Raw genomic sequence first — 19,096 nt, forward strand, 5'->3', positions numbered from 1 at the left:
TCATGGTGGTGTTCAAAGCCGAACTTCTAAAATATGCTACAGCTATGGCTATCCAAAACCAAAATGAGGGGCTGAGGAGACAAGTTTTCTAGACATGGTCAATTGTTCACATCCAGCCAGTGACAGCAAACTCTGGACTTCACCAGCACCGAAATGGTATGTTCAGCTTGACCACAATGAAGAGATCCCATATCAAATTTGCTCTCGCTACCTCCTTAGGAGACTATCTCATTCTGGAGGAAGCCCCAAGCTGACCAGGCTGAAGAAGAACCTGCACAAGCAGCAAGCGAAGTAGGAGCAGGAAGAGCACTCCAGATCATATTGGTGCCATGAGCATTTGAGCTGTAAAAATCACTGCCAAAGGTCTGGTAACAGCTCACCTTAATGAGGTCTTCCAACAGGGTGTGACATATCTGTTTCTTGTCACTGTTACAGAGGTCTCTCTTTTTCATAAGAACACGATACCTATTGAAAAAGTCATGGTAGGACCATCTGAAAGCAAAGCATACACAGGATTAGTCTGCATGCTGGGCATAATTTCCTTAAAACAAGGCATTTGAAGTCATAGATGACTCAATATATGAAAATCATGTACCAAGGGATCACTCACTGCTACCCTCAGCATGAAAGACACATTAGTTAGGTCGCCCCAAACTTGATCCCAAATCTCAGCTCTCCTCTGCCACTGAATGACCTTATCTGTGTACTTCTATGGAACAAAGGCCATGAATCACCATGTTTTTCCTCCTCCTCATGTACTTTGCAAGCTGCTGCATCTTACCAGTCAAATCTAACAACACTGCTCCCTTTGGAAAGGATATGATCATTTTGAAGACACTATGGATCTGATTTGGCAAAATATAAAAATGGTTAAAAATGCAACCTTCGAGATTGCATCAAATAGAAATTCTTCTTTTATTTTGCTTTTCCAAACTCTGTTGAATATCAATTTTAATCAGTTCAGTAATCCATGTTGAGGTCTGTTATCCAGACTCTAAAAACAAACACAGAACCTTCGGACTCTGACAAGATAAAGCAACCACTGGGAAGATGCCTCACTCTGACCAACAGTTAAGTTTCAAACATACAATACTAATTGCAGGAATTAGAGCACTGTGTCTTACTGCTAGGAAATACCATCCCCTGCCACTGCTGTTAGACGCAGAGCCTGCAGACTGGGTCCTGAATTTGGTTCGGCATCTGCCAAGTTTCAGCCTTCTCCAAATTAACACAGTGAGTTATGGACCCCTCAAAACCTGAGTGCTTAATTAAAACACTAGGCATTTTGAGTGATGTCAAGCATGGCCATCATCATTTAAAAAGATATGCATAACAAAGGAAGATGAGAGAGAATTGCAATGATTCTGATTCCTGCCCTCTCAACAAAGCCATCTGTGCGCTGATCCTCACCCACATGGATGTACTGGCAGCCAAGATGAGAATACACAGTATGAAGAGCAGCCACAGAAACATCTCCTCCTCTGCCCAGCTGCTCTATGCGTATCTTTTTTCCTGTATTATTACACCCAACTCTTCTTGCTCTTCCACTTCCAGAGATCAAGAGAGGGGAGAAGAAAGTCAAAATACACTGCAAAGGGCCAGAGTGATGCTTATAACAGGTCTTACACTTGGTCACTTTGCAGTGGTGGAGCTGAGCAAGCCATCACACCTCCACCTGAGCTCCTCCCATATTCAAAGGCTGCAATCTCTATAAAATACTTCATAGAATAGAATAGTTCAGTTGGAAGTAACTTACAACAGTCATCGAGTCCAACTGCTGATACAATCTCTACTGAAACTTCCTGAAAGCTAGGATATTTAGTAAGGTAGGCATACCAAAAATTTAATGTGTACTTCAAAATACATGACCAACACCGTTTCACATTGGTTCAGAAAATGCACAAGGACAGGAAAGCCGCTTTAATTAAAATCAATATTCTAATTAAAAGAGTAGAAGAAAATGTTTACAAAGAGAATGAAGGCTGAAAGGCAAATAAATAAATAAATAAATGGACTGCTAAGGACTGGGAAGTGCCAAAGTGTCACATAATTCCTTCATGGATATGCTGCAACCAGGACACCATTTGCAAAGAATATGGGAATGGCAAAAAATTGACTCATTAGCACTGTACCTGAAGCAAAAGATAAGATGGAAGGTCCCTAGAGACAAAAGCAAGAAGGAAATTGTGATGAGACGATTGCCCATGGGCAGATTAGCTCTGGATTACCCAGATATTGCAATGATCCTGCACCAGTTTACATGGACTAGCTCAGAGGCTGAACAGCCAAGGCTACCCACCCTCAAATAACCAAAAGTACTGGATTAACACTTGAAAAAAAAACACCCAAGACACTTGCTATGGGAGGCTCTCACTGGGATGAGGTACAAGCAAGACTGCAGGCTTGTGTCATATAAGGTTTAAGCATAAACTTGCTATTTCTGCTTTCTAGATGTTTTTGTTTTATAATTACAGTTCCCATTTTGCACCCACACCTAAATCCTTTTGTTTTGTGTGAACAAACCCCATTTTCACTTTCAGCACATCTGAGGCTTCCACAGCTTCAAATCAAACCCGATAGGAGAAGCAGAGCACGCAATGTCCGAGGCACACGGTCCAGCACGCGATGCTGGAGAGCTCCTGCCTGGCTTTGGTATTACTCAAGCCAGGAGAGCTTAGAAAGGGAGAAAAGGGAAGGATGGAGTATTCCCATTAAGCTGCCAGAGTCAGTTCAGAGGCTGGTGTCATCAAATGCTGCTATTTGGAGGCCAAAATGATCCTGCAGTTGCCACCCAGGCTCCTCCAGCAAAGAGTGAGTGGAGAAGAGGCAACACATGGGTCAAAGCTGGGCAGAAAGCAGGAAAATCCATCATCTTCCTGCACCAAGACAGACACAGAGACCCTACAACTGCTTTCCAACAAGAAATTCCTTGATAATAGATCATAAGTCACTGTACACAAAGGTCTTTCTTCAGAGCCTGTCTCTTACATTTCACAAGGTGGTAAAAAAAAATCTTCCATCTGTAGTGTAACTAATTCACTTGCTAGGAATTAGTCTCACATGTGATATTGGAAGCAGCAGGAAATGTGCTCACTGACTGCTGCCAGGGCGCTTTGCCAGGCTGGTGGCACCTGTAGTCCTCTATCCACATCTCCCAGCGGTTCATAGCTCAATGCTACACCTCTATGGCACATTCCACCCTTGCTGCAGTGAGGCTGCTCTCACCAGCCTCACTGATTTAGCAGGAGATGACACTCCTGAGATCACACTGCTTGTATGATTGACCACAGGATACCAAGACAAAAGCTGTGCCATGATGGGGCTCTGCTGGTCCATCAAGAGTTTCACTGGAATACCTGCAGTCCCAGTTCACAGCAAAAGAATGCTGCAGGAGCTCATAGGTGCCGTTACAGGATCTGCCCCCAGAGAATAGAACAATCAAAGCACTCAGGTTTAATGTAACATGCCTGGTTAAACCACTTCGGGCTCAAAGCAGTGTAAAATTCCCTTACAACTATGTGCTTTGAGAGAAACAAACATGATCCCACAACCCTACATAGGAGATCTCTCTGGAGCAGAAATACCAAAGCTCCATGCTTTAGTGAACACGGACCTTTTATTTTTTTCTGCACACACATGTCTTTCCTTTAAGATTAAACATCTGAGAAAAGGAAAAAAGAGAAAATTTCTTTCCCTCCTGCTAGACCACAAAGCGATTCTCAGCATGAGATAAAAGATGTGCCATGTTACTGCACAGCTTAGCAGGTCAGGAGAGATTATGGGAAGGTTATACCTCAGTTTGACTTGTTGACAAGTATTAAGTTGCAAGCAGATATCAGGCTTTCAGAATGCTGCCACACAGTGCATAGCACTGTACACCTCATTGCTAAGAGCTGGAAATCAACAGCAACTCAATAAATGATGTTCCTTATAATTATCAAGTGATAAGATCCAGACAGGTGGTACAGGCTGTACCGGGAGGATTTTGGTACCTGCAGAACTGAGAAGGGGGTATGAAGGAATAGATGGATATTACTCAAACTTTCCCAGGGAAAAACATAATAATTTCAGGGCTGAGATCAAGCACAACTGACCTCAAACATAACAATTTTGCTTTGAAGTCAGCACAGGTCACTAAAGGGAAGAGGCAATAAAAGCAATGTAAGGACACAGGAAAGTAACTTATGCCTATGAGAAACACAGCCCTCCTTGGGCTTTAGCAACAAGGAGGATGCATGAGGGCTTAGGCAGGAGTGGGAGAACTGGTCAACCCAGCAATATCTTTTTAATCTACAGGAATTAGACAGAGAGAATAACCCATAAAACACATCACAAATTAACCCCTGTACCTGCGGTTTAATGAATAAGATTTGAGCACTTCACACAAAACTACAACCACGTGCAAAGCAAAGGGGCTGCTCCTGCCCAAAATCATGGGGAGATGAACCTGAGAGCAACCCCCGTGCTGCAGAGTAGGCTGGATTGACGGCAACCTTGCAATTGAAGGGAGGGCTCAGGTAAGAAACTGGGGTGAAGTGCTGACTCCCAAGAGGAAGCCTCTTAAAAGCATCTCTCCAGTCAGTGAACAACTGCCCAAAATATCTCCAACCTATTGTTTAGGGTGATTACAGCAATGTTAATTCATCAGCACTGAAGAACAAAACAGAGTATAATAAGAGCTTGAAGCTTTTATGACTTAACCATCATATGGTTTCTTTCAATGGCCTAAAATAACTGAATGCAAAATATTTCTATTAAGGGTAAATAATTAATTATCCCACTTCACCCAAGTCCCAGCTTCATGTAAGAAATCCTGCCAGCACCATGTACGACCATGCTCCATAGGGATCAATATTTTAAGCAGTAAGGAGCTGGACTATATTGATCTTCCTACAGGAGCTGAAGCCTGTTTGGGGGCAAGTAAGTTGAATATCTGAGCCGAGATCTGACATGAAATTATTTTAGAAACTGTGGTTCAGGAAGAACTCTTTTGCCTTGTTTACTGCAGCAGACCGGATTTGCCTTTCAATTAGCTCTAAAACATGCAGGCTGGCATGGCTTGAAATTATCTGGAATATATTCAAAGAGCAGAATGAGGGGGAAAAACACCCTCTATTTACATATTACACCTTTGTTGGGAGTGGGGGGAGTGAGCAAACACAACTGCTGGTAGCCAAAGTCACTTACAAGTTTTGTTTTCCTGAAACAACAGCTAAAGGCACATTATAAAAGAAAAGGTTTTATACCCAAGGAAGCTCATGATACATTTCAGTTGTAAATGTTTAATGTTTATAGAGTTTAGCAGCTGTGATTTTGTATGGAATTGATGCAAAGATGCTGCATCTGACAACCAGCTCCAGCCACCAGAGGAAGCAGCCAAATGCCAAGAGTACTTAAACAGTAAATTTCATACATAATAACTACAATAACAAGTATTTCAGGGAGACTACAATGACAACGTTATGCAGAGTGATGGCATGCTGGGAGACCACTGTCATTGTACCATTGACTGGAAACCACAAGAACCAGCAAGTAGCTTTGACAAAATGCAAGTTAAAAACTTGTTTTAAAAGAGTATTTTGTCATTAATGGAGATCTGCACCAATTAATTCTCTACAGACCAATCTCGATGTAGCCGGTTTCTATAAAGATGATGAATGGTTTCATAGCACAGAGACATCTTCCATGCTTTACCCACAGAAGGTGATGATAGATTTACTATCTATGCATCTGAGACAGTCCATTCATCACAGTCATTTATGTACATGCTAACAAATACATTTCTTAACTGCTGTGTAACATTTCAAAAGCAAATGATACATTTCCAATTTACTTGAGAAAGAGGCACAGCGCAGCGTACCATGGAAATGATAAAATAAAGCCAGGCGTACCCAACGTGGGGATGCAAGGCTTCATCTTTCAGTGGGAGCATACCATGAGTTACAGGGGTTGAAGAACACTACAAATCACATTAAAATGTCTTCATTTCTTAAAGAAACCAGGTAGAAAAAAAATTATTGGGGCTTCAATTCATACAATTCTTAAACCCATAAAGCAACCAGAGTGGAGAACCACGAAATAAAGGCAGAAGATGGCTTTATCCAGAGATCTCTGACCCAAGGCCACATCACCCTCAGAAGTTACTCTTGTGACAGTATGCTGGGAAACATTCAGATGTAAATACTACAGGATGAAAATAAACATTTTTTCCTGTTTCTGTAATAAAACTTCTCTTGAGATAAAACATCCTGAAAAATCCCTGTTGCCCTAAAGGTAAATTCCTTACACCCAAAGGAAGCAAAACCCACAAAGATCAAGTTTTCCGTTATTACTAAGTGGTTGAAATGTATAGCCTTCTCACAGGGTTAATATTTAAAGAAATGACCCTCCTTTTTGGTTTTAGCCTCAAAATAAAAAGAAAGAGAAAAAAATAATCCACACACTTGCTGTGATGAAAACTGAGACCTACCACATGGTTGTAAAACTGCAGAAAGAACTAAAGCATCTATTACATTTCCCACAAAACAAGATCCTGTGGAAGCAGCTTTTGACAAGCTGGTTTATAAAACCAATTCAAATATACAGATTATCCAGAATCTTTCAATGATGTTGTCCAACTCCTGGATTATCAAGACAGGAATTTTATGACCAAGGAGGATGAAGCACTATCAGAACCCAAATCGAGTATCTTATTTAGCACAGAGCTGGTCCTGTATGTGATTATCTTCTACAAACATAAAAAAACCCCAAAACCAAAACTCTGTCCTTGAAGTACCCCAAATACTGAACTAGTGAAGGTTATTAAGGCTGAAATAGCTTATTTGTACCTTTTTCTTTTTTCCCCTGGAGGAAGGACGAAAGCTGACCAGTTACAGTGGTAGAAGATTTCTGTATTCTTAGTATCTTGAGACAAAGACCTCCTAACCAAAAGCAAGCAAACAGAGCTGAAAGCATCACTTTTAAGCTTTTCAGGATGGAGTGGGCTTCATCAGTCAATTATTTGTCATAAATAGATCTTGGCTGGCCTGCAAGTGCCACAGTGGTTTCTCTCATCTGTTCCCTTTCCCCAGTCACTATTTATCAATTTTAGTGCTGTAGCGCCTAAACTACAGAGTTAAGTGAGCAGAGGTGGGGAAAGGCTGCAAGTTTGTAGGAAAATTATGAAAGGTGAGGTACAGGTTCTCCCTGCAGCTATACTAAGACCAGCAGCAAAAGCCATGGACAGCCCTCAGACAGCTCCTCAGTCCTCCCCTGGGATGCACTGCTGCAGAGCCAGGAGCCCAGACTGCACTTGGGAGCTTGAGTACTTGCTTAGTGAGCACAAAACTGCCTTTCTGTGGCCTCCTCCAAATGAAACCAGGGCTGTTTCACTGCTTTAGGGCTTTTACTGCAAGAGGACAGACAGATTTGTTCCTGCAGCTACTTTAACAAAGAAGAAAATAAAAGACCCAACCCATGGGCTGATTTTTAATTCCCTTCTGTGGCTTAGAGATCATGGCATTTAAGAGCAAGTTTTTATTAGTTACTTCCACAAAAGCCTTGAAGACTTCAGAGATGGGGTGGTGCTGGGTCCCCTAACAGGACCAGACTCCCATGGAGGACCTAAATCTCTACGTACCTCTTCCACCCGCCTGTACTGACAGAGGAGAGAGAAAACTGTTCTGTGGAACAACTGATTTAAGTTTTTCCTTCCTGAAGCTGAGCTCAGCAGTTTTGGTGGGTTTTGAACTCAACAGTTTTTGCCTGTCCATGGAGGTCACTGGCCAACAGAGGTTAAATGCATCAGACTCACCTCACCTCATCGCGCAGGAGCCACCGTCAATTGTTACAGGCTCTTTGCTGTCTTGCAGAAGACGTGAGTAACCAATAAGGCAGCACACTCCTCCCCAAAATCTGAGACAGAGTTTCTCATGGTGTTCAGCATCACGCTTAGCTGACTCTTTAGTGAGCATATTTATAACTCCTTTGTTCCATAAAAAAAAAGCTGATCGCTATGCTGACATTAACACAAAGCTGCTTGGCACTAGAATGCAATTGATGCATTTTTAGAATTATTTGACCTTGTCATCTTCAGGGCTTATTTATAGTTTATGTTTTCTGATTTACAAGGCCCTAAAATCCTCTTCTGAATTTCATACCATAATCAGCAAGAGCCACGCCACTCATAACCTTTCCTTTTTAAGATGCAAGTGTTTGAAGCCCAGTATGCTTTGGATGTGCAGTGTGAAAGTCTGTGATAGTAATTTGCAACGGTATTTTCTTTCTCTGTAAGTATAATTAAATTATTTTTTTTGGATGAAATTACTATTGCAGCATGGGAAAAAAAAAAGGAAAGTAAACTGTACAGTGCAAGGAGCTTTTGTATGGGGAGCTTCAGGGAAGCAGGGAAGAAGTCCTGTAGGGTAACAGTTGCTTCCAAGCAAGATGGGTGCAGAGAATATAGAGCCGTTGCTTTGCTACTTGCTGCCCACCTCCATATGGGATCAAAGCTGAATTCCTGTATCTGCCAGGTACCAGCATTTTCAGAGATTTCACCACAGCAAATTAATCCTCAGGACCAAACTGAATGGACCAGATGAAACACTGGACACAAGAACACACCCTACAGCAGCCTTTTGCAGCTCATCACTTGGTAATGAATGGCTTACATTTGAGGAACCCACAATCTAATGGGGGTTTTGCAAAATGAAGAAAAAAAAAAAAAAGGCAAGAATGTATCTTGGATATAAACCAACTAAATAAACCCTGTTTGTCCTGAAAACACTGGTGTTTTCTGCTCCCTTCCTTGCCCCAAACAAGGGACTTGCTGAGGAAAGCACACCAGCAGCATACCACCACACCAAACTCCAGCCACAGTACCTGGATGGGAAGCCAGCTGCACTGATGCGGACTGTCTCCAGTACTCCACAAGCTCTCAGCTGCTGCACCACTCTCTTTGAATCAAACCTGCAATTATATTTAGGGTAGAGATTAACATAATGAGAAGGAATCCATACCGTCAACTCATCTGATAGCGACTCCCCTTTGGAGACAGGGATTAGGTTCCAATTTGTGGAAAAAAGCTCTACTCTTATTAGTATAGGGGCTGAAGAAACACGGAGAGCCATGGATAATTTTTTTCCATAGCCATTCCCTTGTATACCTTAGTATAACCACAAATCCCATGCCTCGCTTCGGGAACAGGTTGCACAAATGTCATTCATTTCCCCTCCATGTCACAAGATGCTGTGCTTTTCAAGTGCAACAGACCTTGCTATTGCCCTATTACCAATGCCAAGTGGTGCTCCTGGGACAAGATGACAATCTGTTGCAATTAGTCTCGACATCTGTAATCTACCCACATACATAAAACAACACAACTACAATGAAGAAGGGAAGCATCTACCCCATCACAAGCTGCCTGATGAACCAGGCAGTATTACTTTTGCAGCTATAAGGGCCACAATGTATTTCCAGAGAAAAAAAAAAAAAAGTAAAATTCAACAGCAAAATAAATCTTCAAAATAAATGTGCAACAGCAAAATAAAATTAAAAATACTAAATTCCATTACAAAACTGAGTAATTAACAAGTCCCATGGATTTGGAGACCTTTATGCTTACCAAGAACAGTGGTGCTCATGCTCCAGGCTAAGGGTTTTGGTAGGCATCATGTGGATATTCAAGGCATTTCTCCTCTCAGTTGTCTGCCCTCTTCATTTTAGCTGGCACTACCCCTTACAATCACATCTCATTTCCATCAGCAATTTTTGCTGAAAATGTTCATGCCAATTTCCAGCTGAACACCAGCACTGTACTCTCTCTGGTTCCTGGCATGAGCGCACTTTCAGATCAATCTACCTCTGCACAGAGTGAGTCCAGGTACCAGCATCTTCCACTGCTTCTCCCTCCTTCCACCCCTGACAGCAAATGCACAAAGAGGTCCCAGCTCTTCAGCTTGAGACACTGGACCCTGGAAGAGGTCGTTGGATCAAGCCTGAACTCATACGATGCAGATGTCCATAGCTGTGTTAGGTCTCCAGAACAAAGCAAGGAACAAAAGCTTCTCAGGTACCTGCTTGTCGCTTCCGGAAAGCCCAAAGTCTTTACACCTGCAGGTCAAGATTTCATGAATAATTCTGTCTGGCTCCTGCTGTGGAAAAGCAGCATAAGAAATAGTCTCCTGCTGCTTTGTGCATCTTTAAATTCCCTGGACCTATCAAGTCTGCATCAAGCTATTCACTACAACACCATAAACACGATGCAGGATGGAAAATCAGTCTTGACTGTCATTCACTTCAAGGAAGAATCCACAAGGGAACAATTTCCATAACAATGCGTAATAAACAGGACTGGCAGATAGATGGCAAGCTTCAGTCCTGGAAGATCCCAGGGAAATCTACACTGTACACAAGGGGAACTTTCTGCAATGTGGTCAAGCCTTGCTGAGTGCAGGTGAAATTCAGGAACCAGAGTGGCCGCAGTCACTTAACAGCATGAAAAGCCAGGACTCTTTCTAGCAACAACTCCAGCTACAGGCTTAGGCTGAAACAAGGGGCATAAAAGTGGAAAAACATGCATTATTATGAAGCGCTTTTCCTTGCCACGTGAAGTAGAAGCAGCTGGCAGTTTGCTTTTGGCTTGGAAACCCAAGTAAGACATCACAAACCCTGCCTGAAACAGAATTTGGAAGAAAAACTGTCAAAGTTAAAGCTGAAGTCAGGCATTCCCCTCACACATCTCTCTCTGAAGTCTTCTCCATGAGGGATCAACCTCAGATGCAGCCTGTGGTCAGACACAGCAGATATGGTTGTGTGGTGCCAAGGGTTCCTCCAGGCTGGAAGCCTTACACTTCTCACCTCCCTACGAAACAAACCTGACACTTGAACCAAGATGTAAAGTAGGAGTGAGAGCAATGCAGGGTGCAATCTACCTCCCATGCCCAAAAGCTGAGGCAGCTATCGGGGCAGGCCCACAGCTCAGGGCTTTATCCAGTCAGGGGCTGAAAAGCTCCGAAGACAGAGGCTGCACAACCTCAATGAGCAGCCTCTTCCACAGAGAGACTGTCCCATGGAGAGAAAGTGTTTCCTCATTTCCAGTCTGAACATAAACATAACACAACGTGTCAATTTGTGGCCATTGACTCCTGTCCTAGCATCACACACCACTGTATGACAGCCCCTGTAAGTACTGGAGGGCTGCTGTTAGGTCCCTTGTCTCCTCCAGGCTAAACATGTCATTTTAATGTAATGAAATGTAATGTTCTTTTAAGATGAAAAATGTTGGTTTAGGAAGAGGAAAAGGTCTGTGTTTTTTCAATGAACAATGAACATAACACTGAGTGTTCTACAAGCTACAAGATACCACTTCACTGTTAACCCAGAGCAATGCCACTGATGTTTCATTTCATTAATGCCTCCTGACACTGTGCCTTCTTCAGTACAAGTGCCTCTGAAATGCAGACTCCTTTACAGCCATCGCATTATTCTCCAGACCTGAGTTTTACATATAAGCAAATAGACTCTATTTGAGCCACGTTAAGGATACAAATTCCTCAAGCCAGTGGCAGCCAGATCAACACTGACCAAGATTTCCTGCTGAGGGAGGAGGAAATAATCTCTTGCAGAAAAAATCCCAGCACAAGACACCTGAACCAGTTTCTTTCAGTTTGTAGATGGGGATGCTCAACCCAAAGCACCCTCTTGTTGTTTCCAGACCAAGGTGACTCCTGCAATGCTGCTGGCTGCACAAACACCTGCATGGTACTCCTCCACAACCATCTTTGTGTCTATTTTGATTTGCCCTTTGTTCCCAAAATCTCGAGCTTTGGCAACTCAGACATCTACCAGATTGGGAGCACCACATTGAACTGAGGCATCACTCAGACTGCAAGCAGAGACATGCAGAATTATCTTCATGGTATTTGCTACCCATAACATCTTACGAGTACTTCATTTAGGTAATTATTGCATCTTGACAACCAGGATCTTGCACACTTATAAAACCATATTAACTGTAACCTGAGCATCACATGGAAAACTGAACTACAAAGTTAAAGGCAAAGAAGTGAAGATGGATGGGCTGAAAGTAGAGCCAAGCAGGGACATGGAATCTTGGAAACACCCTTTGGGAAGGTGAAGCCATTTCAACATGAAGAGCATCTACCACACCTTCACTACACAAAAGTTAGAAAACACTTTAGTGCTTTATCTAAAGGAAGCAACCAAACAAAAGTGTAATCCTGAATTTCACAGAATCATAGAATCATAAAATTTCATTTAAATTGACAACCTCTGCTATAGGCAACAAGCGATTGAGGCCCTAAGCATCTCCAGTACCTACAAAATGGCACATGAAATAGATAAAAGAAACCCCACAGAAACTGCTGCCCCAGACAGCCAACAAAGCCTTCTCCACAGCTGTTAACTAATCATCTGATGAATCAGTTAAATGTAAGCCAGTTCCTGAATGTCTCCTAACCATTAATAGTCTTTGCTTTTCTTTTTGCAGGGGAAGAACAGTCAAGCTGGGGAAGCTTCCTGGGGCATACATATCCACCAGCATATCATGACCACAGATGCTTTGCCCTCCTTCGCAAGATACTGTCAGAGCCATCTCTGCACTCGAAGGTAGCTGCATGCTGACCTGGAGCACTGAAACTACATTGAATCAGCTGGAGAACACTGCCTCCCTGCTTATGGGTTACAATAATAATTCTGCTTTCTTAAATGTCACCACCTGCAGTTCATGCCAGAGCCTCTAAAGGACATCACATCTGCAAGGCCTGTGCACACTAATAGCCCTTTTTAGAGTCAAAGGCAACAAAACTGTGTACAAGTACATTATCAAGATGTCAAACAAGGCTAACAGCTACTTGCTTACAACATCCACAGCTTGCCTTACATCTCTAAACTACAGTGACCAAGTCTGGCTGTTTGCTTCAGCTGTTCACCCAATTGGAAACCTGCCTGAAGTTGAGAAAGCTAGCTCTTCTTCCACATTTGTTTTTGAAGTACCAAGACATTTCTATTCATTTTACAAGCCATTTTGCAAGCATACTACTTACCTCCACTTTTTCATTTCTTTCTCTGCTACTTTTCCCTGTTTAAATAGTCATAGTTATGTAAGTTGAAGTGATTCCAAGTTGAAATTTTATAAAGACCCTACCACTGCAAAGCAAGGATGCTCAGTATTAGCAGAGTCTATTTACGAATTAGTAGGACCTGCATAAGTTTTTATTTCAGGGACACAAAACCCACAATGAAAGCAAAGAGAAGTGACTCCAGCAATCTCCAGGGGTCTTCTAGTTACAGGACCAATCTACAAGGGGGAAAATTTCTTTAGCAAGAGGGTAAGTCCAAAGCACACTCTGTTGCTATAATGCTGAACACATTTGCTTGTCTGGAAGCCCACTTACTTGAAGGACAGCTTCTCATCATTGGGCTTGATGCAGCGCACATAGTGTGGGGTGGTGGCATTCAGGGTCTCCATGAGCAAATGCAGTGAGTTGCGGAACTGAAAGGTAAAACCAACAGCTTTTTAATTCTCTTCTTCAAATTGAAGAAACAAGATCTTCACTGCAATGATGTACCTGGATCCCATCATTTCCCTGCCATCGATTGACCCACTCAAATCATGTGTTACCTGGTGCCCCACAGTTTTCTTGTGCTCCTTATTGGCAGCTTTGATGTGTGGTGTGGCGGAACGGACACTGATTTTGGATGCTCTCTTTCTCACAGAAGTGGTGGGTGCAACATCCTTCTCATCTTGGAATAAGTCTGCTACCATCTGATCCTAAAACAAAAGACAATGTTTGAGCACCTCTGGTCCTATTCTTTCTTGAGTGAACCCACCCAAGACCCACTACTCCAGTTATTTTTTATCCATTTTAAGCCAGGAACAGGAAAAGAGCAGTAAATTGAACACAAGAAGCATTTTCCACATAAACCACATCAGTAGGAACATGAACCATTCTGTTTTATAGTCCAGCAAACCTTGAAAGGTGCACATTAAATCAAACAAGAAAAAAAAAGGAAGTAAAAAGAGGATGGCTAGCTCCAAGGCTGGATTGCTGAAGTATTGTTTAAGGCACAAATCCTCCTGAATGTGAGGTGATGCTTGCTCCCAGGCTTTGCTTCAAAGCAGTCATACAGTCCTGACCACAGCAGGGACACATGTCCCTGCAATGGGGTCTCTACGTGCAGGCAGGCAGCAGTCTGCTCCCACCACAATCGCAGAAGCCCTCTTGCTTCTCCAAACAATTAAGAGATGCCAGCACTTCCTCTCTAATCACCTGCATTCAGCATGAATGAGCAAGGCGACAGCAGGACCACTATTCTGCAGCCCTGGAAGCAGTGCATTTAGCTCCTCAGATCATAGCACAATAGAATAGTTAGGGTTGGAAAGGACCTTTAGATCATCAAGTTCCAACCCCCCTGCCACGGGCAGGGACACCTCACTCTCAACCATGTTATCCAAGGCCTCATCCAACCTGGCCTTGAACACTGCCAGGGACTGCGCACTCACAGCTTCCCTGGGCAACCCATTCCAGTGCCTCACCACCCGAACAGGAAAGAATTTCCCCCTTATATCTAATCTAAATTTCTCCTGTTCAAGTTTTAACCCATTACCCCTTGTCCTATCACTACAGTCCCTAATGAAGAGTCCACCCCCAGCATCCCTATAGGCCCCCTTCAGATACTGGAAGGCTGCTATGAAGTCTCCACACAGCCTTCTCCAGGCTGAAAAGCCCCAACTATGGGAGGTGCTCCAGTCCCCTGATCATCCTCGTGGCCCTCCTCTGGACTTGTTCCAACAGTTCCATGTCCTTTTTATGTTGAGGACACCAGAACTGCACACAATACTCCGGGTGAGGTCTCACAAGAGCAGAGTAAAGGGGCAGGATCACCTCCTTCGACCTGCTGGTCACGCTCCTTTTGATGCAGCCCAGGATACGGTTGCTTTCTGGGCTGCAAGCGCACACTGAAGCCAGCTCATGTTCATTTTCTCATCGATCAGCACCCCCAAGTCCTTCTCCTTGGTCTGCTCTGAATCTCTTCTCTGCCCAACCTGTAGCTGTGCCTGGGATTGCTCTGACCCAGGTGTAGGACCTTGCACTTGGCATGGTTAAACTTCATGAGGTTGGCATCAGCCCACCTCACAAGTGTGTCAAGGTCCCTCTGGATGGCATTCCTTCCCTCCAGCGTATCAACCGAACCACACAGCTTGGTGTCATCGGCAAACTTGCTGAGGGCGCACTCAATCCCACTGTCCATGTCAGCGACGAAGAGGTTGAACAAACGTGGTCCCAACACCAATCCCTGAGGGACACCACTCATTACTGGTCTCCAGCCGGACATTGAGCCATAGACCACAACTCTTTGTGTGCTGCCATCCAGCCAGTTCTTTATCCACTGAGTGGTCCATTCATCAAACTGATGTCTCTCCATTTTAGAGACAAGAATGTTGTGTGGGACAGTGTCGAACGTTTTACACAGGTCCAGGTAGATGACATCAACTGCTCTACCCCTGTCCATCAGTTCTGTAACCCCATCATAAAAGGTCACCAAATTGGTCAGGCAGGATTTCCCCTTAGTGAAGCCATGCCGGCTGTCACCAAGCACCTTGTTGATTTTCATGTGCCTTAGCGTGCCTTCCAGGAGAAAGATCCAAGATTTTGCCAGGCACAGAGGTGAAACTGACTGGTCTGTAATTCCCTGGGTCATCCATTTTCCCCTTCTTGAAAATGGGGGTTATATTTCCCTTTTTCCAGTCGTCGGGAACTTCACCTGGCTGCCATGATCTATCAAATATGATGGCCAGTGGCTTAGCAACTTCATTTGCCAGCTCCTTCAGGTTTCAAAATATCTTCTCAATACACAGCTAGGCATGCCATCGACCCCTTCGTTCACCTCCTATTCAAAACAGCACTGCTTGCTCTTGCACAAACACTCAGAATCTCAGAAGTGAGCTTTCAGCTTGTGTAATGCAAAAAAAAAAATGGTGTAACTGAGATGGTCTTTAGCAGCCCAGCATTTATTTCACAGATGCTGGGGGATAAGCAAGGACAGATCCCTTTTTCCCAGCTGGTGCAGTCAAAAGCTTTGGTTCACTTATTTGTAATTACAGAGAACTGGGACATAATAACTTCACAGCATGCCTGTATGCTTTCAGTCAGTATTCAAATCAGTCTCCTTAATTCAAAGAACATCAACTCTCAACTGTTTTAGCTGACCAGCACTAACAAAACTAATTGGCTTCTTTCTAAAGTCCCTTTCACCACCTTGTTGATGGCAGTAACTGCATTCTAATTAGCAGAAGGCAATTCTTCACTTGCTGAGAGAAGTGTTTAAGTCCTTGACTTGTTAAATTGAGTGTTCCCCCTTGCCCTGTGTATCACTTTATTGGGAATATAAAGAAGAACGCAGTGAATACTGCATGCAGGCCTGATCCTGAGTACAGGACAAAGTCTTCATGGCACAGCCTTTTGCAGCACAAACTTAAGCTTTAGTCCAACTGGCACATCTGAGCAGCAGACTCAGTGCTGGCACTGCTGCTTGTTTTGGTTCAGAGAAACCAGGTTGCTTTTTACAGCCAAAGAAAACAAACATATCTATCTGTTTATACTGATGGAGAGCACATGGCAGGTGAGAAGCAAAACAATCAGGATAATTGAATCCACCAGCCAGTGGGGTTAGAGAAAGCAAGAGCAGAGGATCAGGTTTTGGGAGCTTTGAATGGGGAGGGTGACTATGCTCCTACCACGAGAAGCATTGTTCTTTCTCCCTGGAAGGAAGGCATAGCATCAGCACAGGCTGACAACAGCCGCTGCTCCCATGTCACCAAAGAAATGCCTCAAAGGCAGATAGTTCATTAGACTATCACCCAAATGTTCTCAGAGCCAAGTGAATTTGAGAGTGTTCTAGGCTGGATCACAGTGGAGATGCTGGTGTCACCTACAGAGCCACCACTGTGCACTCACAAGGTCCTAATACCTTATTCCAAGGCACATTAGCTTAGTGTGCAGGCCAGGTAAACCCAAATCTTTGTTTCTGAGGCATACACATTAATGGCTTTTTAGGTCAATAAAACCAGTGGCAAGGAGCAGGGTTTTGAGGTTTTTTTGCTGTTGAACCAAAGCCCAGCCTGCTCTGATATTGTATTATGGTCCCTACATAGGAGAGACAACAATTTCAGCTTTTATTTATGCATTTATTTACTTTGAGCAAGGAGTTACAGGTGGCACCATCCCTACCACTCTGCAACCCACTACTCCAGTGAGTTACATTTCTGCACCTATGGGGAGAAGTCTAACGGAAAACCCTATCACTGCCTGCTCTGCAGCACTACCTCCAAGAGCAAGTTCAGCACTCGCTAAATAATTCATCATACAGCATCAATTATTCCTTCAGGTTACCTGGTGTTTTTATTAAGCTCTAATCATGCCGGTTTTCACCCTGGGGGAACTGGGACCTTCCTGAACACAAAGAGCTCTTGATTTGGGCATTATTAAAGCCCAGCTTCAGTTATTAGACTCAAAACTACCCCCACGGATGAGAAAATTGCACCTCTTGCTATCTTCATATGAATTCACTGCTGAGATGCAGGGCAAGCCACTGATGACACTCAAGTCATTTCCCATTCTCATCTCTCTTACCTTGGTCAGAAACAAACTCCTGCTTAAAATGCTCCTAAAAATAATACTTCCTCAGTCTCCCCTCATCACACTCACACATGGTGGCATTTGGAAGGTCACAGCCAGCACTAAACTAAGGGAGGGTGGCATAAAGAAGAGATACCTGAATGCACAACACATCTGCTGCAACACACAGGGGGAGATTCTCAATTTGTAATGAAAAAAAAGGTAATGCAAGTTAATGAAGTGGCCCATGGTGGGGAAGCTTTGAGATGGTTTGGAGAAAAGCAGATACCGCTACACCACACACAAGGTCTGGTGGAAATAAAGGTGCCCAGAGTCATACAGTCTCAATTTTGGCTGCTGGATGGAATGTTGGGTTTTGCAGGGCTGGTTTTCATACTAACTCCTTAAGGGTTAAGGCCATTTTAAGTCTCAACTGATAAACTGACAATGAAAGACTCAAGGTGGCAGGAAGGAACTTTTGGTCTGGTTTTAAACAACAAGGACTTGTCGTTAAAACCTTAGATGTCAGTTATTGATGCTTTTAACCCAACCCACTCAAGTGCAGGCAGAGCACCCAAGTGCCCATGGCAAAGAACAGTGCAGTAGCAGAAGCCAGTATAAAATCTGCTGTGTTCATACATGCAACTGTACAGTCTCCACCTTGAAGCCCACTTGCCAAGGGCTCATTTACTGCAGGCATAACCCATGCCAAAGACTGCAGAGCCCCACAGCTTCTGCTTTTCTGCTTCCAACAGAGCTCATGGCCCTCAGGACTAAGGGAGATTAAACTGCACGTGCCAAAAAGCTCTTCAGCAGGAGAGCTGGTTTTCAAGGTCAGTGGATGACATCTTGCTTGGTACCTAATGTACAATGTGTTGACAACTTGTACAATACTCAGGAGAGAAGAAATACATGGCACAAAATCTTGTAAAACAAGAGTGGCAGCAATCAGTGTGTTAATCAGTGTGTTAATTTGTTAATATCATGTATTGGCAGCAGTGTCAGATAGCTGTACAGCAGCTGGAATGTCTAGGAGTTGCACTGGATTTCCATCATTGTATATTAGCCCTATTTTTGCACCCTAATTATTAAAATAACTAGAAGTCACAGGGCCAAGTATGATGGACTACAGCTAAGGGAACAGCCATTTTCATACAGAAGGTTGGTAGGGTCAGCAACACTATCCACAGACTACACTGCTGAAGTGGGTTTTAATCCAAGAACACCTTCGGTGCCAGCTGTTGGGTGGGAAGCTCTGAGTAAGAGTTCAGTTGAACTTACTATGCCCCAAAACTAGCTGTTCCTACTTTTGTTCCTGACCAAAAAAGAAGAGGATCAGCAGGTTTGGAATAGATTCATGTGGTGCATCTTGACGGCGTACCAACATGTCTCATCCAACAAGGTGTAGTAGAGCAGAGGACCAAGCATGTCCACACCTGGGCACAACCACAGCCCCCAGCTCCCTCCCGTCACTCCTC

At 43.5% G+C, this 19,096-nt stretch overlaps 1 protein-coding gene across 2 annotated transcripts in view; it reads right to left on the reverse strand.

Annotated features, from left to right (window-relative positions):
* MYO5B (myosin VB) overlaps positions 1–19,096 on the reverse strand; it is a 160,364-nt gene that overhangs the window by 57,723 nt on the left and 83,545 nt on the right. For both annotated transcript variants that reach the window (XM_061353572.1, XM_061353571.1), the window contains exons 15-18: positions 13,622–13,771; positions 13,395–13,492; positions 8,860–8,946; positions 381–492 (exon numbers count right to left, since the gene is read on the reverse strand). In XM_061353572.1, the coding sequence (XP_061209556.1) occupies positions 381–492; positions 8,860–8,946; positions 13,395–13,492; positions 13,622–13,771 (447 nt within the window). The remainder of the gene's footprint in view (positions 1–380; positions 493–8,859; positions 8,947–13,394; positions 13,493–13,621; positions 13,772–19,096) is intronic.

The sequence above is a fragment of the Neopsephotus bourkii genome, unplaced genomic scaffold, assembly GCF_033783945.1.
Source record: "Neopsephotus bourkii isolate Nb327-2 ecotype Australia unplaced genomic scaffold, CSIRO-AGI_Nbou_v1 NB_682, whole genome shotgun sequence".
In the NCBI taxonomy this organism is placed as follows: domain Eukaryota; kingdom Metazoa; phylum Chordata; class Aves; order Psittaciformes; family Psittacidae; genus Neopsephotus; species Neopsephotus bourkii.